Source organism: Macaca nemestrina, chromosome 4 (assembly GCF_043159975.1).
Source record: "Macaca nemestrina isolate mMacNem1 chromosome 4, mMacNem.hap1, whole genome shotgun sequence".
Lineage (NCBI taxonomy): Eukaryota > Metazoa > Chordata > Mammalia > Primates > Cercopithecidae > Macaca > Macaca nemestrina.
In genome coordinates, this window is record NC_092128.1 from 71,637,272 (window position 1) to 71,663,157 (window position 25,886).

The window sequence follows — 25,886 nt, forward strand, 5'->3', positions numbered from 1 at the left end:
TCTGAGATTCATACTGACCATCATCTTATGATGTCTGTTTTTGCATAGAGCTTAAAACCATTTTGATTTTGTTTGTTTGTTTGTTTGTTTGTTTGTTTTTGAGATGGAGTCTTGCTCAGTCGCCCAGGCTAGAGTGCAGTGGTGTGATCTCAGCTCACTTCCACCTCAGCCTCCTGAGTAACTGAGACTACAGGCGGGAGCCACTACACCTGGCTAATTTTTTGTACTTTTAGTAGAGATGGGGTTTCACCATGTTGGCCAGGCTGGTCTCGATCTCCTGGCCTCAGGTGATCCACCCACCTCGGCCTCCCAAAGTGCTGGGATTACAGGCGTGAGCCACCGTACCCAGCCAGTTTGATTTTTTTAAGAAAACATTTAATAAATATATTAAACTCTTTCAATCTATGAGTTTTTTTTTTTTTTTTTTTTTTGAGACGGAGTCTTGCTCTGTAGCCCGGGCTGGAGTGCAGTGGCCGGATCTCAGCTCACTGCAAGCTCCGCCTCCCGGGTTTACGCCATTCTCCTGCCTCAGCCTCCGGAGTAGCTGGGACTACAGGCGCCCGCCACCTCGCCCGGCTAGTTTTTTGTATTTTTAGTAGAGACGGGGTTTCACGGTGTTAGCCAGGATGGTCTCGATCTCCTGACCTCGTGATCCGCCCGTCTCGGCCTCCCAAAGTGCTGGGATTACAGGCTTGAGCCACCGCGCCCGGCCTTCAATCTATGAGTTTTTAAAATGTTCCTTCTAGGCCGGGCGCGGTGGCTCAAGCCTGTAATCCCAGCACTTTGGGAGGCCGAGACGGGCGGATCACGAGGTCAGGAGATCGAGACCATCCTGGCTAACACCGTGAAACCCCGTCTCTACTAAAAATACAAAAAACTAGCCGGGCGAGGTGGCGGGCGCCTGTAGTCCCAGCTACTCCGGAGGCTGAGGCAGGAGAATGGCGTAAACCCGGGAGGCGGAGCTTGCAGTGAGCTGAGATCCGGCCACTGCACTCCAGCCTGGGTGACAGAGCGAGACTCCTCTCAAAAAAAAAAAAAAAAAAAAGTTCCTTCTAAATCAGGAAGTATGTAAGATGATGGTAGCAAAAGATCAATAAAATTTAATAGAGACTTTTTGGTTGATTTATTTTTGTATTAACATCTAATATTAGTATTGTTTTAAAAGGAAAGCTGTTTTCTAGAGATTCCTAGTCCTGAGTACAATGTTGGCATACCAGTTAATTTAAAGACCCTAGGGATATGTTCTTTCCATTTTCTTCATTAGAAGATTGTTTTATTTTTACTATATACACTGTTATATTAATAATAATAGCTAACACATAGTGCTTACCATACCTCAGACACTCTTCTTTACATATATTCACTCATTTAATGCCAAAATAACTCTTAAGAAATCAGTAATAATATTATTCTCAGTTTACATATAAGGAAACTAAAGGACGTCATCATAATTGTCACATGGGAGGTAAGTTGCTGAGCTAGGTTGAGCCTACAGTCTGTTCTTAAGCACTACACCATACTGCCTCTCATAAATGTCAGTTTTCCCTTGATCCACATACGTGTGACCATGCAAAAGCAACTCAGGAATATGGATCTAATAAGGAGTAAGACTAACAGGAAATTTCAATTATAGCTGTATTTGTATTTCTGTAACTCTTAGACTTGCCTTGGTTAAAGATTTACAGTGTTTGATCTTCATGTTTTTTGTGTATGCAAATAAAATTGACTTTATGGGTTTGGAATGAATTGCTTTTTGCCTGAGGTGAAGAGAGTGGTGAGTTTTTTCTGTGCTTGAATTTAATTGGACTTTGTTCTTTGCCCAATAGTAAAAATAGATTTTTTTTGGTCATTTGCTATGTTGTTTTCACAAAAAATATTATTTTTAGTGACAGGACATATTTTTGTTAATTCTGCGTAATTTTATTAATAGCTTGTTTGTTTATATAGAAGTATTTTAATATAATTTTGATATTTTCATAAGAGAATATTTACTTTCATGTGTATTTAAAATTATTCTCAGCCTTTTATTTCATGAAGGTAAAATTTGGACATAGTTATCAGGGATTTCATTATCATAACATCATTAATTATGATTTAATTCAGTATACTTTGTATTAATGTACAGAATTACTACAGGAGACAGAAAAATTAATGAAGGAAAAACTAGAAGTACAATGTCAAGCTGAAAAAGTACGTGATGACCTTCAAAAACAAGTGAAAGCTCTAGAAATAGATGTGGAAGAACAAGTCAGTAGGTTTATAGAGCTGGAACAAGAAAAAAATGCTGAACTAATGGATTTAAGACAGCAAAACCAAGCATTGGAAAAGCAGTTAGAAAAAATGAGAAAATTTTTAGATGTAAGTATTCTCAAGTTGAATATTGATTTTTCTCAGTAGAATGTTCTTTGCTAGTATACTAGGCTATGAATTTTAAATCATGAAAAGACTGTTGAATTAGTTTTTCAATGTTTTATTAGGTGTCGATTCTGCTAATTGATCAAAAAGTACTATTCCAATCATTAATTTTTATTATACAGCACTCAGAATTAAAATCAGTACATTTTATTATGTATTGAATTATACATAATAAAAATTATGAATAAGCCCCACTAGTTTACGTTTCCAAATTCAGATCAGAAGCTTATTCTAGTTTTTTATTTAACCACAGGGTAAGATAGGCAAAGAGATAATGGGCCACCACTGTTTCACCTGTAAAAGATACATACAGGTAACAGTGTGGCCTTGGAAATGGGCCTGGAACAGTGGTCATGCTGCCATTACTCTCTTCCAAAAATATGTTAAATCTCTAATTTCACATTTTTTTTTCCTTTGAGATTTCACTTAAACCTGATATTCTCTTCATAGATCAGAGAATCAGATTCTTACTCATTTTATAACTTTAGGCATAAAACCTAGATTAGGATTCAAGAAACTGATTTTCCAAACAATTTGTTTTATTTATTTTGTTTAATGGCTAAACTAACAGTGGAATTCCTCCTTTGTTCCAAAAAAGGAAATTCATTTTAAGGTGAATATTTTTTCATCCTGTATTTAATATTACTTGAATAAAAAAAGAAATGTACTTCAAATAATATTTAGATACTAATACTTGAAGTTTTGTTGAGGAGCCCAAATAGGTTATATGGCATATAAAAAATAAAATGTTGGCTGGGTGCGGTGGCTCACATCTGTAATCCCAGCACTTTGGGAGGCCGAGGCAGGCGGATCATGAGGTCAGGAGATTGAGACCATCCTGTCTAACACGGTGAAACCCCGTCTCTACTAAAAAATACAAAAAAAAATTAGCCGGGCGTGATGGCGGGTGCCATCAGGAGGCTGAGGCAGGAGAATGGCGTGAACCCGGGAGGCGGAGCTTTCAGTGAGCCAAGTTTGCACCACTGCACTCCAGCCTGGGCGGCAGAGCGAGACTCCATCTCGAAAAATAAATGAATTAATTAAAATTAAAATTAAATGTTATCTTTTAAAATTTTTGTGGTTTGGGATATTCATGGTCATCAGTCCTTTGTCTTCAAACAAAACTAACATGTATCTAAAGGGGAAGTAAGAAATAATAGCTTCACTAAATACTGTTTCTTCAGCTACTGTCATTATTATTATTATTAAACTTTTAGGAGCAAGCCATTGATAGAGAACATGAGAGAGACGTATTCCAACAGGAAATACAGAAACTAGAACAGCAACTTAAGGTTGTTCCTCGATTCCAGCCTATCAGTGAACATCAAACTAGAGAGGTAAGAACTTTACTGACATTGCCCACTTTACAGTAATTTGTATCAAGTGTAAAATAAGATGCATATCATTAAAAACTTAAAAGTGGATTCTTTCTGTTGTATGTAAATCTTCAAAATCAGAAAACTTAATATTACTTAAGCAAGAGAAGGTAATTAACCCTAAAAATTGTTGGTATTGAAATTTGGAATAATTTCCACCTGCTTATGTCTTTCCCAATTAAATAAACTCTGTTTTACAATTTCTTTATTCCCATTCCTAACAAAAGTGACCAAAAGAGTTACCTCTGTTCACTCTTTACTTTCCCATTTCCTATTCTGTTATTAGTCCACTCCAGTGAAGTATCCAACCCTTGTTTCTCAGTAGGGTTATACTTTCTACTCCATTTAAATTGTTCTTGTGAAGGTGACCCAGAGCCTGACGGCTATAGCTAATATCCAACTCTGTCTCCATCCTACTCAACCATTCGGAGGCATTTATTGCAGCCTTCTGCCATAAATACTTCCTTCTCTTGGTTTCTGTGACACACCTACTCTGCTGGTCTCTATCCTCTAGTCTTTGTTTCTCCTTTTCCTACCCAACATAAATGATGGAGTGCCCCAAAACTTACACTTGGGCCTCTTCTTATTTCCTATTTGTAGCCTCTTCCCAGGCAGTCATATATAAATGACTCCACGTCTGTATTTTCATCTGTGACATCTCTGTTAAGCTCCAGAATTGGATATCCAGTGCCTACTCTGTCTCTGCTTAGATGTCTCAAAATTAACATGTCCAAAAGAGAGTCTTGATTCCTGATTAGCCACAACCAGAGAAAGACAAGCATAAAACATTTTCCTTCTTCATCTCAGTAAATTCTGTTCCTTCTAACCTGCCCCATTGCTGAGAACTAGAATCAGCCTTGATTCCCCTCTTTTTCTCAACCCCTACTTCCAACACATTGATGGGTCAGATTGCACTACATCTTTCTGTTCTTTGCACTTTTGTTCATCCTCCTAAATCCCAGTTGTCATTTGTTTGCCTGGATCCCTGTGGTAGCCTCTTAACCAGTCTCCTGCTTCTCCTTTTTCACCCCAACTACCTATTTTCCTCATAGAAACATAGTCAAAACTCCACATTTACCAAATGAATGCTACATAAATGAGAGAGGATTCATTGTATGAATACCTAAAGATGGCTTGTCATGGTGATAAAGACATTGTGTTTAGCGTAAGGCAATCCCAGTTTGTATCACGGCTCTGCCATTTACTAGGTAATGACAATAACTACGTCAGTTAACCTCTGAAATCTCTGTTAATTCATTTCTAAAATAGACATCATAATAGCACCCACATCATAGGAGTGTTGAGCTGGCACATAGTGAACACTTTAGTATTATTTCTGAAAACAATTTTTATTTTGAATGTAATTTCTGAACAGTTTAGTGGATTTCATTTCTCTTAAAACCAAAGAAGTACAGAGTGCCTATAAACTCCTTGTAATAAAATGTTATCTACTAGAGTAGTACAAAAGTTATCAGTCTCCACAGTTTCTAGTTATTGCCCCATTTCTGACAAACATATTTTCGGCTTTTAAAAAATAGTCATTTAGGGACCGGGCGCGGTGGCTCAAGCCTGTAATCCCAACACTTTGGAAGGCCGAGGCGGGTGGATCACAAGGTCAGGAGATCGAGACCATCCTGGCTAACACAGTGAAACCCCGTCTCTAATAAAAAAATACAAAAAATAAGCCGGGCACGGTGGCGGGCGCCTGTAGTCCTAGCTACTCGGGAGGCTGAGGCCGGAGAATGGCGTGAACCCGGGAGGCGGAGCTTGCAGTGAGCCGAGATCGAGCCACCGCACTCCAGCCTGGGCGACAGAGCGAGACTGCGTCTCAAAAAAAAAAAAAAGTAGTCATTTATTGTAGTTCAAAGAATATTTAACCTGTCATTGCCTATTACGTCGTTTTCTTTTACTTGAAAGGTTGGCCTGCTTCACTCATGAAACTTTTAAGAAACTAACAAAGATGTGCATGTTTGATTTTTTTTTTTCTGTTGCACCATTTTATTGTACCTACATTGTTGCCTTTTTTTTTTTTTTTTACCTTACTCCAAATCTTAATCAACTTATTAAAGTTTCTCCTCAGCAACTTTTTTTTTTCCTTTTTTTTCTTTTTCTCTTTAAAACCAACTGCATGTATCAGTGGCTTTATTGCTATCATCCTTGAACCTGAAATTATAGTTAAGCTTACATTCTTTTAGTGTTCTGAGAAATAACTGTCGTTTTTTAGATAATTTCCTCGGAATATTTCACTGAAAAGAAAAAGTAGAATTTTACTTTATTTCTTACCATCACATGTTGCTTTTTTTAAAGTAAGCTTTCCTTCCTCACTTTCCTTACAGTACTACTAATCCTTCCTGTATTCTTCTGTCACAGAACCATTCACTTGAAGGGATCTCCATATTATTCTTAGGGAATAGGTCTTGGCACACATCATTATTTTGGTTAAAGGAGAAACGAAGACTAGAGACACTTAGGGAAACCCTCAAGGTGCTCAGATCCCTCTCACTCCCCTTCATCCTTGTCTCTTTCCTGGGCTGATGGAATGTATAGATTGAAAAAGCTTTCCCAATGACTGTTTTCAAAATATAGTCCATAAAAGATTTATTTAGATCATTTTATCTCATACAAGAGTAAATCAGTACTCTGCAAATTTCTCATCTTTATTAGGATTTAGTGTGGTTGTGCCATTAGATAATTCAGCCTTATGAAAAATGCATTTTTCCCCTCTTCCTAGGTGGAGAAAGTCTTAGTCTTAAGAGAAAGAACTTTTTTTAAAGGATTACTTGAAAGCAATATTATTTGTGATCTACTAGCGTTGCTTAATTTTTTCAACTTGTAAAATGTCACCTTTGTTGAAGACAATAGTTGCTATCTTTATACAAAGTGAAATTAGCATAACATTTAAAAATGCTTTTTGGAAAAAAAATTTTTGAAGTGAAGATATGTTTTATATGCATTGAGTATTCTTTAAAATGCTTGAGAGAAGTGTTTCAGATTTCAGATATTTTGAATTTTGTAATATTTGCATTATACTTACCTATCCAGCAGCCTAATTTGAAATGTGAAATGCTCCAATGAGCATTTCCTTTGAGCATGATATCAGTGCTCAAAATGTTTCAAATTTTGACCTAGGCTTGTTGGTGTGCATCTGTAGTCCCAGCTACTCAGGAGGCTGATGCAAGATCGCTTGAGCCCAGGAGTTTGAGGCTGTAGTGCATGATGATCGTGCCTGTAAATAGCCACTGCATTCCAGCCTGGGCAACATAATAAGACTCCATTTGTTAAACAGACAAACAAAAAAGTTTCAGATTTTGTAGCATTTTGGATTGTAGATATCCAAAATGAGAGGTAACTCAATGTATACTAACTAGCTTGCTGAAATTTTTTTTAATTAAATTTTTTGCCTCTTATATTTCAGGTTGAACAGTTAACAAATCATCTGAAGGAAAAAACAGACAAATGCAGTGAGCTTTTGCTCTCTAAAGAGCAGCTTCAAAGGGATATACAGGAAAGGAATGAAGAAATAGAGAAACTGGAGTTCAGAGTAAGAGAACTGGAGCAGGCGCTACTTGTGAGTGCAGATACTTTTCAAAAGGTGTGGCATTTTATTTGGGCTAACTTTATTAAGTGTTTTAATGAAGAATGCTCTTAAATTAATTTGTCAACTTCTTATAGGTATTATTACATAATATGTTTATGTCTCTGTTGACATCATAACCATTTCTGTTTGTTCTTATTTCCAAATGTTGCTTGCATGTCAGTCCTGAGAAGGGAAGAGTTTTTTGTTGTTGTTGTTGTTTTGTTTTTTTTGAGACCTAGTTTCGCTCTTGTTGCCCAGTGTGGAGTGCAATGGTGCAACCTCAGCTCACCACTACCTCCGCCTCCTCAGTTCAAGTGATTGTTCTGCCTCAGCCTCCCAAGTTGCTGGGATTACAGGCATGAGCCACCACACCCAGCTGATTTTGTATTTTTAGTAGAGATGGGGTTTCTCCATTTTGGTCAGGCTGGCCTCAAACTCCCAACCTCAGGTGATCCACCTGCCTCAGCTTCCCAAGTGCCAGGATTACAGGCTTGAGCCACTGTGCCTGACCAACTTTTTAATTATTCGCTAATTAGAAGTACACTTTCTACTTCTAATTGGAGAAACAGGATTGCTGCTTCTCAAAAAAAAAAAAACAAAACAAAAAAACAAAAACAAAAAAACTAGATAATCAGGATTTAGTTTATGAAATTTTGAGAAAATTTTTACATATTTAAAGGTAGAGGACCGAAAACAGTTTGGAGCTGTAGAAGCTAAACCAGAATTGTCCCTAGAAGTACAACTGCAGGCTGAGCGAGATGCCATAGACAGAAAGGAAAAAGAGGTAAGGAGTTTATTTTTAAATGACACAGTGTGGTTTGAATTATTTTAAATCAGTTACCTTGAAAATATTATTTGAACTGAATGGAGTTTATGATCTAAAACCACAGTCGAGGCTGTTTGTCAGCTCAGTGCCAAAACTGACCTTGAACAAGGCAGTAAACATGTGAGTAAGCTGATGGGAAAGAAGAGTGCTCCAGATGGAATAGCCAGTGTAAAGGCCTCGAAGCAGGACGAAGTTCGGAGGAACAGGAAGAAGGCCAACTTAGCAGGCATGTAGAGGGTGGAGAGACATAGTAGTGTTAGGACAAAAGGCAATATCCGTTTTCTCATAACCATAGAATAGATACTGAATTATTGCTGCTTTGCTGTGTGGTTTTTTTTATTATTATTATATTGCCCCGGGAGATTATAGTGCTGTTTTACAATATACAGAATATGTTCTTAAAACAAAAGAGTAATAGTAAATTTCTTTAATAGTAAAACAATTATATAAAGTTCTCCTTTGTTTCTCTGCCCCTTCTTCCAAAAAACTAAAACTTTACTTTCAGAACAGTGGTCACTTCAGCTTCCTAATGTATAACTTACTTAAGCCTTTGTCTACAAATAGTTTTTTAAAAACATGTCCTACTCTACATTGTCTAGCTATATCTCATCATTTAAAATGTTTAAAATTTTTTAAATTACATTTTTGTCTCTAATATTCTCAGGACACTTACTATATTTTAACAAATAGTTATGAACTTAAGCTGCTTTGAAAAATATAAGAATGATTTCGATATCAGCTAAAACTGTAGCTCAGAAAACTTGTAGATTAGAGGAGAAAAAAGGCATCTATGTAAGTGACTATAGTTGAAATCATTTCCATAAGAAGGACTATTTTCTCACTATCACATAATGCTGAGTAATGTTTATCTGAGAGGCTCTTATTTATTTTGATTTTTGATTTTTTTGTGGGAGGTGGGGAGCACTTTTGTTTATATGTAACTATTTCTGTGTTTCATAGAGTTAACATTTAAAGATTTCCCTTAAACTGAGTAAAGTAATTATATGTTACCTAAAAAGACAGACCTTCTAAACTGTACCCAAAGCAATGATAGTTGACTGTGGATAGTTGATTAACCTTACTGATTTTATATTTTTATTATCTTTTGAATATAATATAGCACTGCTATCTTGAATTAAGTATCTAATAACTGTCTACCTTTTACTCAGAATCAGAGTTGTTCAAAACTATGAGAAACTTTAGAGGGCATCTGTCAACTGACTAATGTTTTTTACAGATAAGGAGAGAAGCAGTCAATGAGTAAGTGGTTAAACTGACAGCTGACCCTAATAACAGTAACAAGTACTTTATCAAAACCCATTCACCTGCCGGTAACTGGAGACTGAGAGACAGGAATATAGAGTTAAAATGTCTTTTATTGAAAATAACCTCTTAAGCATTTTTTCCCCAGAAACTAGGCAAATGCTTTTAGATATCTGATGGAGTATAAAAATAAGATGTCCCTATGTATCATGGTATTTGAGATACTTTACTCTGAGAGCCTAAATTTGTATAAAACACTTTTTAAGTTTATTAGAAATTTAGAAATGCAGGATGAATAAAAAGAGAAGAAAACTGCAAAAGAAAGGAGTTTTAGAATTATAGGAGGAGGTAGTAAATGGGGAAAGGATTAGAAGGATTTTAGAAAAAGATACATTCAATAGGTTTTAGCTCTCTGTAGAGCTAATGAGATCTAGCTTACAGTTCACAATAATAAATAATAATAGTTAATTTTGTTGGCCTCTGTAATTAGACAGTACTAAGTATTTTAAATGCCCTTTTACCATTAATACTTACACTCTTCCCCAGGACAGGCTCTGTTTTCTCCATTTTACAGATGTGTAAACTGAGCCTTAAGAGAGGTTAAATAACTTGATCATGGTCACACCTTAAGTGGTTGAAAAGGAGTTCCACTCAGATTTCTGTGAGTCTGAAGCCCTTGTGATACTATACTGCCAAAGCATTGGGGCCTGTTTTGTCTTGTTGGTGAGAAGTATTAAAGACTGCCATTCAACATTTAGTGAGCTCTTAATGTACGTGTAGCACCAGTATCCAATTGTAAAACCAGCACTGGACATCAAGGAATCTACTATGTAATTAAGGAGACATATGTACATTTGAAAGAGATAAAAATACTTTTTAAAAAAGAAAACAGGCCAGGCGCGGTGGCTCACGTCTGTAATCCCAGCACTTTGCGAGGCTGAGGCGGGCGGATCACTAGGTCAGGAGATCGAGACCATCCTGGCTAACACAGTGAAAGCCCATCTCTACTAAAAATACAAACGAACAAACAAACAAAGCCAGGCGTGGTGGTGGGCGCCTATAGTCCCAGCTACTTGGGAGGCCAAAGCAGGAGAATGGTGTGAACCCGGGAGGTGGAGCTTGCAGTGAGCCAAGATCCTGTCACTGCACTCCAGCCTCGGTGACAGAGCGAGACTCCGTCTCAAAAAAAAAAAAGAAAACAAAAATAGATGCAAATTAATCCAAATATTAATTTCAATTATTAGATAAATTAAACAAGATTAAAACAAATATTTACCAGCCTCTGTTTTTAAATCTTAATGTTCTTCTGGTTGTGGGTGGTTGTAGGCTCAATAATAAGAGAGCCTCCTGGTGCTAAACTAGAGGCTGACTGAACAAGAGGAAAGAATGTCCCATAGTGTCATTTGGGGGACTTGAAGTCTCTGATATGATGCCTGAACTTCAGCTACTTAGAATAGGAAAGTTAGTGCTTTAGACCAGTGCATTTCAAACTTCAATGCACATGCAAATCACCCAGGGATCTTGTTAAAACACAAGTCTTATACAAAAATTAACTCCAGACAGAGTAAAGACTAAGACCTAAAACCATAAAAACCCTAGAAGAAAACCTAGACAATACCATTCAGGACATAGGCATGGGCAAAGACTTCATGACTTAAAAACCAAAGCAATGACAACAAAAGCCAAAATTGACAAATGGGATCCAATTAAATGAAAGAGCTTCTGCACAGCAAAAGAAACTATCATCAGAATGAACAGGCAACCTACTGAATGGGAGAGAATTTTTGCAGTCTATCCGTCTGACAAAGGGCTAATATCCAGAATCTATGAAGAACTTAAACAAATTTACAAGAAAAAAACAACCCCATCAAAAAGTGGACAAAGGATATGAACAGATACTTCTCAAAAGAAGACGTTTGTGTGACCAACAAACATATGAAGAAAAGCTCATCATCACTGGTCATTAGAGAAATGCATATCAAAACCACAATGAGATACCATCTCATGCCAGTTAGAATGGTGATCATTAAAGAGGAAACAACAGATGCTGGAGAGGATGTGGAGAAATAGGAACGCCTTTACACTGTTGGTGGGAGTGTAAATTAGTTCAACCATTGTAGAAGACAGTGTGGCGATTCCTCAAGGATCTAGAACCAGAAATACCTTTTGACCCAGCAATGCCATTACTGGGTATATACCCAAAGGATTATAAATCATTCTACTATAAAGACACATGCACACACATGTTTATTGCAGCACTGTTCACGATAGCAAAGACTTGGAACCAACTCAAATGCCCATCAATGATAGACTGGATAAAGAAAGTGTGGCACATATACACCATGGAATACTATGCAGCCATAAAAAAGGATGGGTTCATGTCCTTTGCAGGGACATGGATGAAGCTGGAAACCATCATTCTCAGCAAACTAACATGGGAACAGAAAACCAAACACCACATGTTCTCACTCATAAGTGGGAGCTGAACAATGAGAACACATGGACAGAGAGAGAGGAACATCAGACACTGGGGCCTTTCAGGTGGTGAGGGGCTAAGGAGGGGATAGCATTAGGAGAAATACCTAATGTAGATGACAGATTGATGGGTGCAGGAAACCACGATGGCACATGTATACCTATGTAATAAACCTGTGCATCCTGCACATGTATCCCAGAACTTAAAGTATAATTTTTTAAAAAAGATTAAAAAGGAATATATAATAGAGTTCATTTCCTATCTGATTACTGTAAAACAATAAAATGAGTCAAAAGTTAAAAAAATAAAATAAAACACAAGTCTGGGGTGTGACATGGCATTTTGCACACCCAACATGCTCCCACATGATGCCAACTCTACTGCTCTTAAGACCACACTTTGAATAGCAAGGCTTCATGTCACAAAGTTAACAGTTTGGTCATAAACTGTTGTATAAAAAAAGGAAATTTCATATGAGGTAGGGCAGCAATTTGAACTTAAATAACTATTTATGTGTTGATTTTAAAATAATACCTTGTCATCAGAGTAGTTATAGAAATGTAGGAATAGTTGTAAGTACTATGTGAGATCACTTTGAAGAAGATATAATCATTACAGTTTCCAACAACCTGATAATTATTTATGTTCAGTCATTAAATGTATTTCAGTGTCTACTGAGTTTAATAACCAGTGTTACAGAAAAATTTTTAAGTGTAAGTCTTAGACATTAGTTATTAGAAGCAGGATAAGTGATAGTTTAGAGTGGAAGATTCAGAGATAAATTCCCAGGTTCAAAAGCTGGCTTCTCCACATACTTACCATGTGGCCTCAAAGCAAATTACTCCTCTCTGTGACGTCCATCCTCATCTCTAAAATGGGGATACTCAGAACAGATCTCATAAGGTTGTTACAGGGTTTTAAGAAATAATACATATAAAGCACTTTGTACAGTGCTTAGCAGTAAACAGAGATGCTCCTGCATCTTAGTTTGCTTTTTGATCAGCAGTTTTGATCATGAGGTAAATACACATTTGGAAATCATTCATTCACTTTGTATTAAGTAGCAACAAACCAGTGAGCTAAATGAATATTACTGTCATCAACCAAAACCAATTTTTAAACATAAAAATAACTGAAGGGGGCCAGCCCCTCCACACCTGTGGGTATTTCTCATCAGGTGGGACGAGAGACTGAGAAAAGAAAGAAGACACAGAGACAAAGTATAGAGAAACAACAATGGGCCCAGGGGACCAGTGCTCAGCATACAGAGGACCCACGCCGGCACTGGTCTCTGAGTTCCCTTAGTATTTATTGATCGCTATCTCTACTATCTCAATGAGGGGATGTGGCAGGACTATAGGGTAATGGTGGGGAGAGGGTCAGCAGGAAAACGTGTGAGCAAAGGTCTCTGTGTCATAAATAAGTTTAAGGAAAGGTGCTGTGCCTTGATGTGCATGTAGTCCAGATTTATGTTTGACTTTACACAAGCGCCTCAGTGCAGTAAAGAGCAGTATTGCCGCCAGCATGTCTCACGTCCAGCCATAAGGCGGTTTTCTCCTATCTCAGTAAATAGAATGTATGATCGGATTTTATACCAAGACATTCCATTCCCAGGGACAAGCAGGAGACAGATGCCTTCCTCTTATCTCAACTGCAAAGAGGCCTTCCTCTTTCACTAATCCTCTTCAGCACAGACCCTACATGGGTGTCGGGCTGGGGAATCATCAGGTCTTTCCCTTCCCACAAGGCTGTATCTCAGGCTGTCTCAGTGGGGAGAAACCTTGGACAATACCCAGGCTTTCTTGGGCAGAGGTCCCTGCAGCTTTCCGCAGTGCATTGTGTCCCTGGGTACTCGAGACTGGAGAATGGTGATGAGTTTTACCAAGCATACTGCCTGCAAACACATTTTTAACAAAGCACATCCTGCACAGCCCTAAATCCATTAAACCTTGAGTCAACACAGCACATGCTTCTGCAAGCACAGGGTTGGGGCTAGCGTTACAGATTAACAGCATCTCAAGGCAGAAGAATTTTTCTTAGTACAGAACAAAATGGAGTTTCTTTTGTCTTCTTCTTTCTACATAGACACAGTAACAGTCTGATCTCTCTCTTTCCCCTACAAATAACTAATTCTTAATATTCATCATTCATTTCAGTCTCTAACCATCAAAAAGCAGTTGCTTTACCATTATTGATAATCCATCCTCAAAATGATTAAATAAATTTCTGTTGTCCTACCTATAGGAGCTATCTAATTTTCTCCTGAATTGTGTAATTCATTTTCTCTAAGGTTTTTGTAAATCAGACCTAAGGATCTCTTGGTCTTAGTTTCTATCTTGGCTTCCTTCTGCTTAACAAGCCACATGGCAGCCAGGCCTTTTAGTGGGTTAATTAGATATTTTTGGACTACATTCAGTCTTATACGGTGGCTAACAAAACAATTCTACAGCTTTTCTAGGCCTTTTGATAGCAAATAAATGTAACATAAACTAAGATTTAATATGTGGATTCTTTCCCTTCCTCCTATGACTCCTTTCTGCTTCAGGAGAAGATACTTACATAGGAAATGGCTCCTTTTATCCTTTCTCAGAAGGTTTCCTCTCTGCTTTACATAGGATAGTTTAAGGGTGGCCAGTTTGAGCATGTCTAGGAACCACACAGGTAACACAAGTTATACCTGGCTTAGAAAAACCACATTCTTTTATTCTTATGACTCATGTTTTAAGCATGCATACTTTGTAAAGCAAATATAACACTCTTCATTTTATCTTGATAAATAAACATTTGTATAAACATCTTTTCTCTTTTGATAATTTTGATATTAAAGATTACAAACTTAGAAGAGCAATTAGAACAGTTTAGAGAAGAACTGGAAAATAAGAATGAAGAAGTTCAACAATTACATATGCAATTAGAAATACAGAAAAAGGAATCTACTACCCGCCTACAAGAACTTGAACAAGAAAACAAATTATTTAAGGTAATTAGTTTAGAAAAACTTTTATCTGTAAATAAGTCATAGTTTCAGTCCTATATTGCTTTATTATTATTATTATTATTATTATTATTTTTTTTTTTTTTTTTTTTTTTTTTTTTTTTTGAGACTGAGTCTCACTCTGTTACCCAGGCTGGAGTGCAATGATGTGATCTCGGCTCATTGCAAGCTCTGCCTCCCAGGTTCAAGCGATTCTCCTGCCTCAGCCTCCCGAGTAACTGGGACTACAGGCGTGTGCCACCATGCCCAGCTAATTTTTGTATTTTCAGTAGAGATGGGGTTTCTCCGTGTTAGCCAGGACACTCTTGATCTCCTGACCTCATGATCTGCCTGCCTTGGCCTCCCAAAGTGCTGGGATTACAGGCGTGAGCCACCACACCTGGTCCCTATATTGCTTTATTAAGCATTTGGTAAATCCAGCTGTTAAATAATACTCAACAGATGGACATTAACAGGTAGACACATTTGCATAGAACTTATTTTCAGCCCAACCTGAACATTTGAATTCATCATAAGTGAAAATTTTGGGATCATTTATCAAAATAGTTTAAGAATTATTGATTTACAATAACCATATGGTATCTCTGATTGTATTCATTTGTACGTTATAGGCTCTGTTTTCTTTTGTAATTATGTTCTGAAAATGATGTGTAATGATTATTCCAACTGTGATAATTATTTTTGTTCCTAGGATGACATGGAGAAACTGGGACTTGCCATAAAGGAATCTGATGCTGTGTCTACTCAAGACCAACATGTACTATTTGGGAAATTTGCCCAAATAATACAGGAAAAAGAGGTAGAAATTGACCAATTAAATGAACAAATTATGAAACTCCAGCAGCAACTTAAAATTACGACAGATAACAAGGTATACTCATTTAAAATTGATTATGAAATTAATATGAGCCAGAGTTTTAAAGGGCTAAATGGTTATAATGTTGCTCTCCATTGAATTTAAAAAACAAACCAATTTTATTTTATTCTATTTCATTTATTTTGAGACGGCGTCTCACTCTGTCGCCCAGGCTGAAGTCCAGTGGCACAACCTCGACTCACTACAACCTCCGCCTCCTAGGTTCAAGCGATTCTCCTGCCTCAGCCTCCCGAGTAGCTGGGATTACAGGCACCCACCACCCCACCTGGCTAATTTTTGTATTTTTAATAGAGATGGGGTTTCACCATGTTGACCAGGCTGATCTCTAACTCCTGATGTCAGGTGATCCACCCACCTCAGCCTCCCAAAGTGCTGGGATTACAGGCATGAGCCACCACACCTGGCCCACTTCTCTTTTAATTCATTAATTTTAATTTATTAAGATACATTGGTGGCCAGGCACAGTGGCTCACACCTGTAATCTTTATACTTTAGGAAGCCTAGGTGGGCGGATTGCTTGGGCCCAGGAGTTCAAGACCAGCCTGGGCAACATGGTGAAACTTTGTCTCTACAAAAAATATGAAAATTAACTGGACATGGTGGCATACCACCTGTAGTCCCAGCTGCCGTGAGCCATGATCATGCCACTGCACTCCAGCCTGAGTGACAGAGTGAGACCCTGTCTCAAAAAGAAAAAAAAAAAAGCAAAGACACATTGGCTTAATAATTTATATGTATTTTTCTCCCCTCCTAATATTGTCATAGGATTTTAATGTTTTTCAGAAAGGCTCTGTGACTTAGATTCTATCATATTATTCTAACCAAATCTATTATAAATTCTAATATTTAATATGAATTAAGTAAGGTAATTACCTTTGGTCCCATCGGTTGTAGCCTTTATTTCCTTACTTCATCCTTTTCCATTAAGAAGTATTGATATTGACTATTTTCCTAATAGGGAATCAGCAACTAAAAGCTTATATTACTTTATACTTAACAGAACTTTCTGGGCCTTGTTTGATATGATGGGGCAGATATTGGTCTATAATGAAATTAAGGTAGTATGTCTGAGAAGTAGTATATTATTTTTGTGTGTGATCATCTCTTTGAGGTACTGCCCTAAAATAAAGTAAAATTTTCAAAATATAAATACATATATATTATGTATGTTACCTTTTTCATTAATAGGTTATTGAAGAAAAAAATGAACTGATAAGGGATCTTGAAACCCAGATAGAATGTTTGATGAGTGATCAAGAATGTGTGAAGAGAAATAGAGAAGAAGAAATAGAGCAGCTCAATGAAGTGATTGAAAAACTTCAACAGGAATTGGCAAATATTGGACAGAAGACACTAGTGGATGCTCATTCCCTCCCAGAAGAAGCAGACAGTTTAAAACATCAGTTGGATATGGTTATAGCTGAAAAGCTGGCTTTGGAACAGCAAGTAGAAACCACTAATGAAGAAATGACCTTCACGAAAAATATACTTAAAGAAACCAATTTTAAAATGAATCAGCTAACACAGGAATTATTCAGCTTAAAGAGAGAACGTGAAAGTATGGAAAAGATTCAAAGTATACCAGGGAAAAGTGTTAACATGGCCATAGATGATCTGAGCAAAGACAAACCTGAACTGGAAGTAGTCCTTACAGAGGATGCTCTTAAATCCTTAGAAAATCAGACATACCTCAAATCTTTTGAAGAAAATGGCAAAGGTTCCATAATTAATTTGGAAACAAGGTTGCTACAACTTGAGAGCACTGTTAGTGCAAAGGACTTAGAACTTACCCAGTGTTATAAACAAATAAAAGACATGCAAGAACAAGGCCAGTCTGAAATAGAAGTGCTTCAAAAGAAGATTCTAAATCTACAGAAAATACTTGAAGAAAAAGTGGCTGCTGCTCTTGTGAGTCAAATCCAACTTGAGGCAGTTCAGGAATATGCAAAGTTCTGTCAAGATAATCAAACAATTTCATCAGAACCTGAAAGAACAAATATTCAGAATTTAAATCAACTAAGAGAAGATGAGTCAGGGTCAAATATATCAGCATTAACCTTGAGAATATCAGAATTAGAAAGCCAGCTTGTTGAAATGCATAGTAGTTTGATTTTAGGAAAAGAACAAGTAGAAATTGCAGAAAAAAATGTTTTAGAAAAAGAAAAGAAGCTGCTAGAACTACAGAAGCTATTGGAGGGCAATGAGAAAAAACAGGGAGGGAAAGAAAGGAAAAGAAGCCCTCAAGATTTTGAAGTTCTCAAGGTTGGTTTTGTATTTGATTATTTTCACTTAAGTACTCCTAAGTTAATTGCTAATTTACTGAATATGGTGTTCTGTTTACATCTAGCAATTTATACAAAAGGATTTTTGTAAAAATATACCACTTATAAAAAATACGCTGTTGTTAAAAGAAAAACTAGGCTGGGTGCGGTGGCTCACGCCTGTAATCCCAGCACTTTGGGAGGCAGAGGTGGGTGGATCACCAGGTCAGGAGGTCGAGACCATCCTGGCTAACACGGTGAAACCCCATCTCTACTAAAAATACAAAAAATTAGCCGGGCATGGTGATGGGCATCTGTAGTCACAGTTACTCAGGAGACTGAGGCAGGAGAATGGCGTGAACCCAGGAGGCAGAGCTTGCATGAGCCAAGATCGCGCCACTGCACTCCAGCCTGAGCAACAGAGCAAAACTCCATCTCAAAAAAAAAAAAAAAGAAAAGAAAAACTAGACAAACTAAATTTACGAGAGTTTATTTGAACAAAAAAGGATTCATAAATTGGGTAGCACTCAGAACCAGAGGAGTTTCACGAATCTCTTTTGTGCAACAGTGGCCGGTGAATATTTATAGACAGAACTACCAAATAAAGTACAGTTACAGCTAGGTGTTTGCCTTATTTGGACCCGGTCTGCTCAGTTGACTGCTTGTCATTCGCTAAGAGTAGCTGTTTATTATACTCCTAAGATAATGTTTTCCATTTACATACTCCTAAGTTAGGTTTACGTACTCCTAAGTTAGGTTGCAATTCCTTACATAGGAACTCAAGATACAGAGAGAGCCTCAGGCCAAATTTAACTTAACATTGTGTAGTCATATTATTATCACTAAAATAATGGATACAGACTGTATTTTGTAATCTTCAAATGTGATGTTTATTTCATGAACATCATCATTAAATGGAGCAGTCAGAAGAAACTAAGAAACATTAACTTTAGCAAATGTCCTCTAGGACTTGTGGGGATTTTTTTCTTAATTTCCTTCTAATATGCATGTTATGTTATCATTCCTTTTAAGTAATAATAAGTATGAAAATATATTAGGATTGACAAAGAATGCAGACTTTACAGAAAAAATCTATTATTTAATAACATCTACTGAATTAATGTGTGGGTGACATATTTTACAAATTTTTTTTTTTTTCTTGAGACAGAGTCTTGCTCTGTTGCCCAGGCTGGAGTGCAGTGGTGTGATGTCAGCTCACTGCAGCCTCCACCTCCTGGGTTTCCAGCGATTCTCCTGCCTCAGCCTCCCAGGTGGCTGGGATTACAGACATGCCACACCACACCAGGCTAAATTTTTTTTGTATTTTTTTTTTTTTTTTTTTTAGTAGAGACGAAGTTTCTGCATGTTAGCCAGGCTGGTCTCAAATTCCTGGCCTCAACTGATCCGCCTGCCTCAGCCTCCCAAAGTGCTAGGATTACAGGTGTTAGCCACCACGCCCGGCCAACTTTTACAAATTTTATACCTGATAATAGATTTCATCTGTTTTAAGTAAAAATGCATAGTTGACCTCTGTAAGTTTACTTATGTGAAGATCTGAAATCATAGTTCTCTATTATAGATAGGATAAGAGCTTTTTTTCCCTCCAAATTCTCACCTTATAAATTTATAACTTTGAGTAGCAGAACTTCAGTCTTCTCTAAACACCAGGAGATTAACTGATAAATCACAATTATTTAATTATATAATGTATTTTGCAAAGAATAATAATTACCTGGCTTTTTCCTCCTTCATTGGAACTAAATTACTCTAAGTTATAAATAATTAAAATAGTAATATAACTTTCTTTTTTTTTTTGGAGACAGAGTCTTACTCTGTTGCCCAGGCTGAAGTGTAGTGGCACGGTTTGACTCACTGCAACCTCTCCCTCCTGAGCAGCTGGGACTACAGGCATGCACTACCACACCTGGCTAATTTTTGTATTTTTTGTAGAGACAGTTTTGCCATGTTGAGGCCAGTAGACTGGCCTCGAACTCCTGACCTCAAGTGATCTACCTGTCTCAGCCTCTCAAAGTGCTGGGATTACAGGCATGAGTCATCATGCCTGGCCTAAAATAGTAATACTTTCCATGTATGAGTTCTAAGAAATATCTTAGTTACACTTGGTTTCTTTTGACGAAAGTGCTATAAATATGAAGAACTTTTTGAATGGTAATAAAGAATATTTTCACTAATAATTTATAAATTTTTCGGATGTATATGAATGACATTATTTGCCTTTTATTCCCAGAAAATCATTCTTTTTTTGTTTGTTTGTTTTGTTTTGTTTTACATTCTCTTTTTTTTTTTTTCTTTTTTTTTTTTATATTATTATACTTTAAGTTCTAGGGTACATGTGCATAACGTGCAGGTTTGTTACATATGTATACTTGTGCCATGTTGCTGTGCTGCACCCATCAACAAGAAGAAAATCATTATCTCAAGAATATAAGATGATGGATCTGAAAAAGCTTCTGTGTTTTTGGAAAAAGCATTGATTTGTTGCAACTCCTTTTATCTGTAGGCAGTCATTCTTTGGGTAGTTTTATTAGAATGTATAAGTGCCTTGAATTTAGCTGTATTTTTTTAAAAGTATGTGTTTCTTATGTTTTCCGCTGTCATTCAGACAACTACTGAGCTATTTCATAGCAATGAGGAAAGTGGATTTTTAAATGAACTCGAGGCTCTTAGAGCTGAATCGGTGGCTACTAAAGCAGAACTTACCGGTTATAAAGAAAAGACTGAAAAACTTCAAGGAGAGCTTTTGGTAAGATAAGTAACATACCTCCTAATTCACTCATTTCTACCTATCTTAATTGCATTTCAAAGTATATACTCATCTGTAGCAAATCAAGCTCCATAACTTAAAAACTAGATAAAAAGTATTTTGTGGATTTGATGAAAACTTTCATTGTTGTAAATTTCTTTACCAACATCTTCTTGCTTGGTTTTCCTGGGGATCTTTGTTAGGAGGATACTTTTCATTTCCATTCTGTTAATGAAGGAGTAGAAAGTTGTTAAAGAGGACTGTGTATCCCATGAGAACCAAAAGTAGAAGCTGATAAAATTATTTCACTTTTATAGTAATCTATGACCATACATACATACAAATATATATATGTAAACTATGAGTGTTTCTAAAATGTTTTTCCTACTACTCTGAGGAAAATGAACATATAATCATGAATTACATTCCTCCCACCCCCTTTAAATTCTGCATTTAATATGGAAAGATTTGAACTGAATGCCCTACTGTTCTATTCATTATGTTTTAGATAAAAGAAACAAATATGGCATCTCTTCAAAAAGACTTAAGCCAAGTTAGGGATCACCTCGCAGAGGCAAAAGAGAAATTGTCCATTTTAGAAAAAGAAGATAAGACTGCGGTACAAGAAAACAAAAAGGCCTGCATGTTCGAGCCACTTCCTGTAAAACTGAGTAAAAGCATTGCATCCCAGACAGATGGGACTCTGAAGGTCAATAGCAGCAATCAGACTCCACAAATTCTTGTTAAGAATGCAGGAATACAAATTGATTTACAGAGTGAATGTTCCTCAGAAGAAGTTACTGAAATAATCAGTCAGTTTACTGAAAAAATTGAGAAGATGCAAGAACTACATGCTGCTGAAATTTTGGACATGGAATCCAGACATATTTCAGAAACTGAAACCTTAAAGAGGGAACACTATGTTGCTGTTCAGTTACTGAAAGAGGAATGTGGTACCTTGAAGGCAGTGATACAGCGTCTGAGAAGTAAAGAGGTATTTGGTTTCTATAATATTGTTCTTCAACATTGTGTGCTTTTTAAAAAAAAAAAAAAATCATTTAAATTAATTCATTTTGTAGATGACAAACCAAAATGCAACTCATTAAGGCACTTGATCTTTCTAAGTAGGTGTATTATCAAGGCAAGTTTTTAACTCCTTGTACAGTATTCCTTTTTTAAAATTTTTATTTATTTATTTTTCTTTTATTATACTTTAAGTTCTGAGATACACGTGCAGGATGTGCAGGTTTGTTACATAGGTATACACGTGCCATGGTGGTTTGCTGCACCCATCAACCCGTCGTCTACATTAAGTATTTCTCCTAATGCTATCCCTCCCCTAGCCCCCATGCCCCGACAGGCCCTGGTGTGTGATGTTCCCCTCCCTGTGTCCATGTGTTCTCATTGTTTAACTCCCACTTATGAGTGAGAACATGAGGTATTTGGTTTTCTGTTCTTGTGTTAGTCTGCTGAGAATGATGGTTTCCAGCTTCATCCATGTCCCTGCAAATGATATGAACTCATCCTTTTTTATGGCTGCATAGTATTCCATGGTGTATATGTGCTACATTTTCTTTATCTAGTTTATCACTGATGGGCATTTGGGTTGGTTCCAACATTGTGTGCTTTTAAAAGAAAATGAGAAAACTTAGGGCAGTCTCTTCCTTACGATACTATCACAATTTTAATAGTTTTGAACTTTTTTAAATTTAAAGAGGTTTTAGTTTTAAAATTTTTTAAATCTTTCCATTGTGTAGAGTTAAATAATATATGATGTTCCTTTATGGATTTGGAACATGTTATCATTCCTTAATTCACGAATATCTCTTCTTATGGTAATATTCATGAAGAAACAGACTTGTTTTAAAAAACCATGAATAGTTTCATTTATTATGAAAGGTGTGACAGATTTGATTACAGCATGAGAAACCAGCAAAATAATTCAGCATATTCTATTTTTATTAAAGCAAAAAATATATGTATTTTTTTTTGTTTTCTCTAATTAGGGATCCGCAATTCCTGAGTTAACACATTCTGATGCTTACCAGACTAGAGAAATATGCTCCAGTGGTAAGTTTTATAAATATCTGTAATGTTTGTAGTATTTGTTTAAGAAATATTGGTTTTTTGGGGACACGGGGGTTGATTTTTTTTTTTTTTTTTTAAACAGCAAATGATTTTCTTTATTTTAGATTCTGGATCAGACTGGGGTCAGGGAATTTATCTTACACACAGTCAAGGATTTGACACAGCATCAGAAGGCCAAGGAGAAGAAAGTGAAAGTGCAACAGATTCCTTTCCAAAGAAAATAAAGGTACTAAAAGATAGATACCTTTTATTAACTCAGCCAGTGTTGTTTCTATGTTGAACATAGCACTTCATTAGAAGTTATGTGGTGGGATCGTTTCTGAAGAGAGAATTGCATAGCTAGAAGGAACCTGAGAGATCTATTTTATTTCCATATTTCACAGATAATAAAGTAAGAGATTTAATGATGATATGTATGAAGACTTTTTTCTTAATAATTCTTATTCCTGATGTTTTCGTTTGCCAGAATTTTTAAAGTAGTCTTAAAGAGTAGAAGTTATATCCCATGTATTTATTTTGGTCAAATCAGTGGCTTATCAGTAAACCTAGGAAGAGTACATTAGCCAAACAGAAGGAACTTAGAGATGAGAGCTATGGAAGGTCATAGGCCATCTGCTGGAGTTGGCTTACCTCTCCACAGGAAGAAGGCGTTCAGTAATGTTGACCTGGAGTTTTCTCTCTGCAAGCTATCTTGCTTAAAATTTATTTCTCTTTGTATGTCTAATTTTTCAGTCTGTGAAGAAGTTGTCATAATTCTGGCTTTTGGGTTTTGGTTTCTAGGGATTACTGAGAGCTGTCCATAATGAAGGCATGCAGGTGCTTTCTCTCACTGAGTCTCCCTATAATGATGGAGAGGACCATTCTATTCAGCAGATTTCAGAATCTTGGCTAGAAGAGAGAAAAGCTTACCTCAGTACAATCTCATCTCTAAAGGATTTAATTACCAAAATGCAACTGCAAAGAGAAGCTGAGGTACCCAAAGAATACTACACATCTAAATCGTTTTATGTATTATTTTAACAATAATAATACATTATAAATTATCTTTTATACATATTTTTGCATGAATAACTATATATATTTTCACACTTGAAACTCTGCCAGGAACAGTGCCTCACGCCTGTAATCCCAGCACTTTGGGAGGCCGAGGTGGGCGGATCACTTGAGGTCAGGAGTTCAAGACCAGCCTGGCTAACGTGTTGAAACCCATCTCTATTGAAAATATAAAAATTAGCCAGGCGTGGTGGTGGGTGCCTGTAATCCCAGCTACTCGGGAGACTGAGGCAGGAGAATCACTTAAATCTGGGAGGTGGAGGTTGCAGTGAGCCGAGATCGTGCCACTGTACTCCAGCCTGAGCAACAGAGTGAGACTGTCTCAAAAAGAAAAAAAAAAGAGAAGTAGTACACATGCTCCTAGACTTTTAATTATTTTTCTTTGTAGATTAATATTTTTAGAATGTTTTGAAAATATGCTTATTTGAAAACTAACTTTGGTTATATGTACTTTGCTAGGTTTATGATAGTTCTCAATCTCATGAGAGCTTCTCAGACTGGCGAGGTGAACTACTGCTTGCCCTTCAACAAGTTTTCTTAGAAGAGCGTAGTGTTTTACTAGCGGCATTTCGGACGGAGCTGACAGCTCTAGGTACTACAGATGCAGTTGGCTTACTAAACTGTTTGGAACAGAGAATTCAAGAACAGGTATAATGAAATTTCATTTTAATAGAAATAAGGAAATGACTATTAATTTTAGAGTCTTAATTTAAGTATGAAGGTTAAGATTTTAATAGGATCCACTATGAATTTTTTTTTTTAATTATTGTAACTGTTTTAACATGTTAGAAAGTAAGAAAGACTGAAAGTTAAAGAGCTGGTTTTCTAACCTAGGAAATTAGAAAAAGAGCAACAAAATAATCCCAAACTAATTTGAGAGAGTAAATTCTCATTATTTGCACTGGTTATGTTCTATAAAGTTGCTCTGAACATTGAACAGTCATTGCTTCTAAGGGAAATACAAGGTTAGGTTCCTGTAAGCCTTTGGTCACAACATTTTCATCAATCAGTACATAACTTTGTCTATATGTGATTCTATTTTAAGACATCTTATTTACTGTATATTATTGATTGATTAACCTTAAACACCACCAACAGCACTATAACTCATGCCTGAAAAAAACTTGTCTGACACATATATTTTCTCCTTAAGGCACATCGCAGCCTTCTCATACTTAGGAACACCATAAAGCACTTCAGCACTACTTTTGGGGGCCATTCTAAACAGTGAAATCACAAATAAAAAGCACAAAAATTTGAAACATCACTAAATACTCTGTAAAAAGGGCATTTGACTTTAGCTGGGGACATCCACATTGGACCATTTAAATTTTCTGCTGCTCTATGCATTTCTGTGAAAGACCATGAAAGCAACACAACAATGAATTTGGGAGTTACAAATAAATTTTAGTGAGAAGGCAAATCTGCAAATATGGAATCAGAATAATGAGGATTCCCGTTAATGAAGAAAAAGGCATCAATAGATACATTGTTACAATAAGATAAAATGTTAAAAGTTGGACATTTGAACTTTTCTGAAGAATTGGTTAAGCAAAATGATAAAGCACACATTTTTAAAGTTAGGAATGAACTGAAGATATAGTTGAGATATAAAAATGATAGAATATTATGAATAATTTCATGAGAATAAACAAACACCTGGGTGAAATGGACAGATTTCCTTAAAAAAAAAAATCACTTATGAAAACTCTTTCATTAAGAAACAGAAAACCTCCAAAGACCTATTACTAGTAACAGAATCAAATCAATAGTTAAAAATCTACTATAATACTTAACACCCAGATCTTGTTTTTTAATATATTCTCCACTGAAAAGAACTAGGACTTCCTGCAGAACTGGTGATTTTAGGGATGGATCAGGGAAAGTACAAGGTGAGCCTGGAACATCTTGTTTT

At 36.5% G+C, this 25,886-nt stretch overlaps 1 protein-coding gene across 17 annotated transcripts in view; it reads left to right on the plus strand.

Annotated features, from left to right (window-relative positions):
- The window catches only part of LOC105475486 (A-kinase anchoring protein 9), a 172,792-nt gene that overhangs the window by 124,028 nt on the left and 22,878 nt on the right, over positions 1-25,886 (plus strand). For 15 of the 17 annotated variants that reach the window (XM_071094804.1, XM_011730759.3, XM_071094809.1 and 12 more), the window contains 13 exons: positions 2,126-2,358; positions 3,633-3,752; positions 7,207-7,383; positions 8,048-8,152; positions 14,761-14,913; positions 15,620-15,799; positions 16,994-18,067; positions 20,690-20,830; positions 21,339-21,824; positions 22,837-22,900; positions 23,023-23,144; positions 23,699-23,890; positions 24,431-24,619. In XM_071094804.1, coding sequence (XP_070950905.1) covers positions 2,126-2,358; positions 3,633-3,752; positions 7,207-7,383; positions 8,048-8,152; positions 14,761-14,913; positions 15,620-15,799; positions 16,994-18,067; positions 20,690-20,830; positions 21,339-21,824; positions 22,837-22,900; positions 23,023-23,144; positions 23,699-23,890; positions 24,431-24,619 — 3,236 coding nt within the window. The remainder of the gene's footprint in view (positions 1-2,125; positions 2,359-3,632; positions 3,753-7,206; positions 7,384-8,047; positions 8,153-14,760; positions 14,914-15,619; positions 15,800-16,993; positions 18,068-20,689; positions 20,831-21,338; positions 21,825-22,836; positions 22,901-23,022; positions 23,145-23,698; positions 23,891-24,430; positions 24,620-25,886) is intronic. The other 2 variants (XM_071094811.1, XM_011730764.3) reach the window with 1 other exon arrangement.